This window comes from Neomonachus schauinslandi, chromosome 10 (genome assembly GCF_002201575.2).
Source record: "Neomonachus schauinslandi chromosome 10, ASM220157v2, whole genome shotgun sequence".
Lineage (NCBI taxonomy): Eukaryota > Metazoa > Chordata > Mammalia > Carnivora > Phocidae > Neomonachus > Neomonachus schauinslandi.
Window position 1 is genome coordinate 114,525,518 of NC_058412.1, and position 3,656 is coordinate 114,529,173.

A 3,656-nucleotide genomic window follows, 5' to 3' on the forward strand; every position below is an offset into this window, starting at 1 on the left:
AGGGCTTGTAAGCAGAGAAGTGATAAGAACTGATTTATTGTTTAGAAAATAACTTTGATTTATGGAGAACAGACTTTAGGTGGGTGTATTAATTATCTATTGCCATGGAAAAAATTACCCCCAAACTTGGCAGCTTAAAACAACAAATATTATCTCATACAGTTTCTGACGATCAGGAATTTGTGAGTGGCTTTGCCCGTAGTTCTCATTCAGAGTCTCTCATGGGTTGCAGTGAAGCTGTTGGTTGGGGCTGCAGTCATTTGAAGGTTTGACTGAGCCTGGAGGACACGCTTCCAAGCTCACTCATGTGGCTGTTGGCAGGAACCATCAGTTCTTCACCACGTGTGCCTCTCCATAGGGCTACTTATGACATGGCAGCTGACTTCCCCTAGAGCAAATCATCTGAGAGAATGCCACAGTGTCTTCTAGAATCTAATTTCAGAAATGACATACCATCCCTTCTGCCAAATTCTATTGATTACAGAGACTAACCCTAGTACAATGAGAAAGAGGACTACACGGGAGTCAGAATATCAGAAAGTGGAAATCAGTGTAGCTGTCTTGGAGCCTGGCTACCACGTGGGAGAGTTTAGAAGCAGGAAGACTTGTTAGGGGGCTATTAGTGGGTGTAGCATTTTGGTAATGTGGATCATGTATCCTACTGTGGGATATTCATTACATTGTGCATTTCTTCTCTTTCCAGGCTGCCGGCGGGACCAGGATGGCTATTACTGGATCACTGGCAGGATTGATGACATGCTAAATGTATCTGGTGAGGGCCAGAGACCATTTTCCCTTCTCATTAGCACTACTCTCCCAGTAAGTCCCAGCCAAAGCCTTCCGAGCGAGCCAGGATGTCCTCTAGACAAACCACGCTTGGAGTGCAGCATTCAGTTCTGGGTACAGGTTTTGGAGGAAGAGTGATAAACACTGGAATGTGCCTGGAGGAGGGGAACTGGGATGGTGGGGGAACTGGGATGGTGGGACAACTGAAGCAGGTCATGTGAGGAATGAATGAAGGGGCTTCCCCACTTGACCAGACCAGGACTGCCCTGCTGGCATAGATGGAACAGGGGCTGGGATAGAGGCTGGGATCTCTCTCATGGCACTTGCTTTCCCTTGACAAGGACATCTGCTGAGCACAGCAGAGGTGGAATCAGCACTTGTGGAACATGAGGCTATTGCAGAGGCAGCTGTGGTCGGCCACCCTCATCCTGTGAAGGGCGAATGCCTCTACTGCTTTGTCACCCTGTGCGATGGCTACACCTTCAGCCCCACCCTCACCGAGGAGCTCAAGAAGCAGAGTGAGGAGCCTCCCCAAGCAGGGACTGTAGGGTCTGACCTGACAACCCAGTTAGCACAGCAAGTTGTTGGGGAGAGGCTAGAGCAAGCTGCGAACCACAGACAGATCCCAGGGGGCCTTAGGGGCTGCTTGTCTTCTTCCCACTCAGTCCCCACTAGTCTGTCCACTAGGATGCTAATGGCTGACATTTATAGAATTCTCTGTGCCACCACTGGGCTAAGTCCTTTAAATGCATTAATCCATTTAATCCCGATAATCACCACTGTGAAATAGATCCTATTGTTACTCCCATCCTAAAGATGAAGAAATTGAGGCTCAGAGAAGTTAAGTCACTTGCCCAAGGCCACACTGCTAGTAAACTGGGATTTAAATTCTAGCAGGCTGATTTTTAGAGTCTGAGTTCCATGAAGGTAGATTAAAATAAAATGAGATAGTAAAAGACAGTGTGTTAAAAAGAGAGAAAGACTGGGGTGCCTGGGTGGCTCAGTTGTTAAGCATCTGCCTTCAGCTCAGGTCATGATCCCAGGGTCTTGGGATGGAGCCCCGCATCGGGCTCCCTGCTCGGCGGGAAGCCTGCTTCTCCCTCTCCCCCTCCCCCTGCTTGTGTTCCCTCTCTCGCTGTGTCTCTGTCAAATAAATAAATAAATAAAATCTTTCAAAAAAAAAAGAGAGAGAAAGATAGGCAATGACTCCAAGAATGACTCTGTGGGCAGGGCCTTGGAGAGGAAGTAGGGAGGGAACAAAGCCATCTCTACCTTGGTTTTTGGGAGCGTGGCTAAGGGTACTGAAGAAATGCTTAATGATTTCTTGGTTACAGTTAGAGAAAAGATTGGCCCCATTGCCACTCCGGATTATATCCAGAATGCACCTGGCTTGCCTAAAACCCGCTCAGGTATGTTCAGAGGCCTCAAGGGATTGGGTTTGGGATTGGCCAAAGCCTAATGGTGGTGGAGTGTGTGTGGATGGAAGCCTCTTTGGCAGGGCTGGAGTGGGTCAGTGCTATTACCAGGTAACCAGAAGGCTGTGGTCCTCCAGGGAAAATCATGAGGCGGGTGCTTCGGAAGATTGCTCAGAATGACCACGACCTGGGGGACACGTCTACTGTGGCTGACCCAACTGTCATCTGCCAGCTCTTCAACCACCGCTGCCTGACCATCCAGTAAACAAGACCTTGCCCTTTACCCAGGCTTCCCCCTGCTTGGCTTCCCAAAGTTTTGCCCACCCTCCCTGTTCCCATCCAGGAGTGCTGAGGGCCAGGGCTGACCCACACCACCTCCCTTGACCAGCTGTCTGGGACCAAGGACCAGCTTTGCCCTTGGGTGGAGGCAACTTCCTGTGGCTGCCAGATAGATGGGACATGGCCCAGGTTAGCCTCAGATTGCTGTGCCCCTAGACCTCAAGAGCCCTTGGAGCCCAGAACAGGGACCTGAAGGTCATGTCCCTTACCCAAGTTAAGTATGCAGAAGGCAAGTGAGGGTCTAGACTGAAGCAGGGAGGCAGCTCTGTAATCCTATGTCAGCTCTCTCAGGAAGCACCAGTACTTATCTCTGGATATGCATTTGTCCTTAGAAATGCCTGTGTGTGAGTCCCAAAAGAATTGATTATTATTTTTTTTAAATACTTTGCTGCTTCTGTTCTAGATCTGAATTCTCTTTTGTGCCAGATGGCAGTGCTTGTCTGCCCATTTGCTTCAGGGGATGTGCAGACAGGCTGTTTCCAGAGGGTTTTCAGATTACCTGCTTCTTTGCTGGAATAAATGTGTTTTGTTCCTAGGGCCAGAAGAGTTTGTCTTTCTTGTCCTCTGTTCCCACCCTTCCATGAACAGTCCTGCCCATAAGAGACACTCTCAGATGAAACTCTTCTTTTCTTGCCCGTCATGCTCAGGCTCTGGTTGTAGGAATAAAGTCTATGACCTTAAAAAGGTGGTAACTTGTTTTCTTAGGTATCTTATAGACTGTATACTTCACTAGCTGCTCTGATTTGTGTGGGTGATGGGAAGGGAAGTGGTTTTCCTCAGGAATACCCCAGTATCCTCCTTCCAGAACTTTTGGTTTGGGCAGATCTAGGCAGGGCTTCACTCAAAGGCCGTTTGGCAAGCTCCTGAACTAAGCAGGAAAGCACCTGAAGCCAGTTCCCGCCTGTGATGTCCCATCACAGCTGCAATATTTCCTGTGATCCTGTGGGAGCATTAGTGAGTGACTAAGGATTGGAACTTTAGGGTTCTATCCTAGGGTCTGAGGCTAGGGAGACTCTGATTATAGCCAAGTCATTTCCCCTGCTCTAATCCACTCTAAGTGTGCTGACCCAGATTATAGCTCCTCCCCCACCAAATGTATAAACCAAGGAATCACAG

The 3,656-nt window shown here is 48.8% G+C and overlaps 1 protein-coding gene across 2 annotated transcripts in view; it reads left to right on the forward strand.

The window, feature by feature from the left end:
- ACSS2 (acyl-CoA synthetase short chain family member 2) overlaps window positions 1-3,075 on the forward strand; it is a 47,289-nt gene extending 44,214 nt beyond the window's left edge. For both annotated transcript variants that reach the window (XM_044918598.1, XM_021689019.1), the window contains 4 exons: window positions 704-772; window positions 1,128-1,304; window positions 2,121-2,195; window positions 2,339-3,075. In XM_044918598.1, the coding sequence (XP_044774533.1) occupies window positions 704-772; window positions 1,128-1,304; window positions 2,121-2,195; window positions 2,339-2,466 (449 nt within the window). In that variant the 3' untranslated portion in view covers window positions 2,467-3,075. The remainder of the gene's footprint in view (window positions 1-703; window positions 773-1,127; window positions 1,305-2,120; window positions 2,196-2,338) is intronic.
- Window positions 3,076-3,656: the final 581 nt, after the last annotated feature.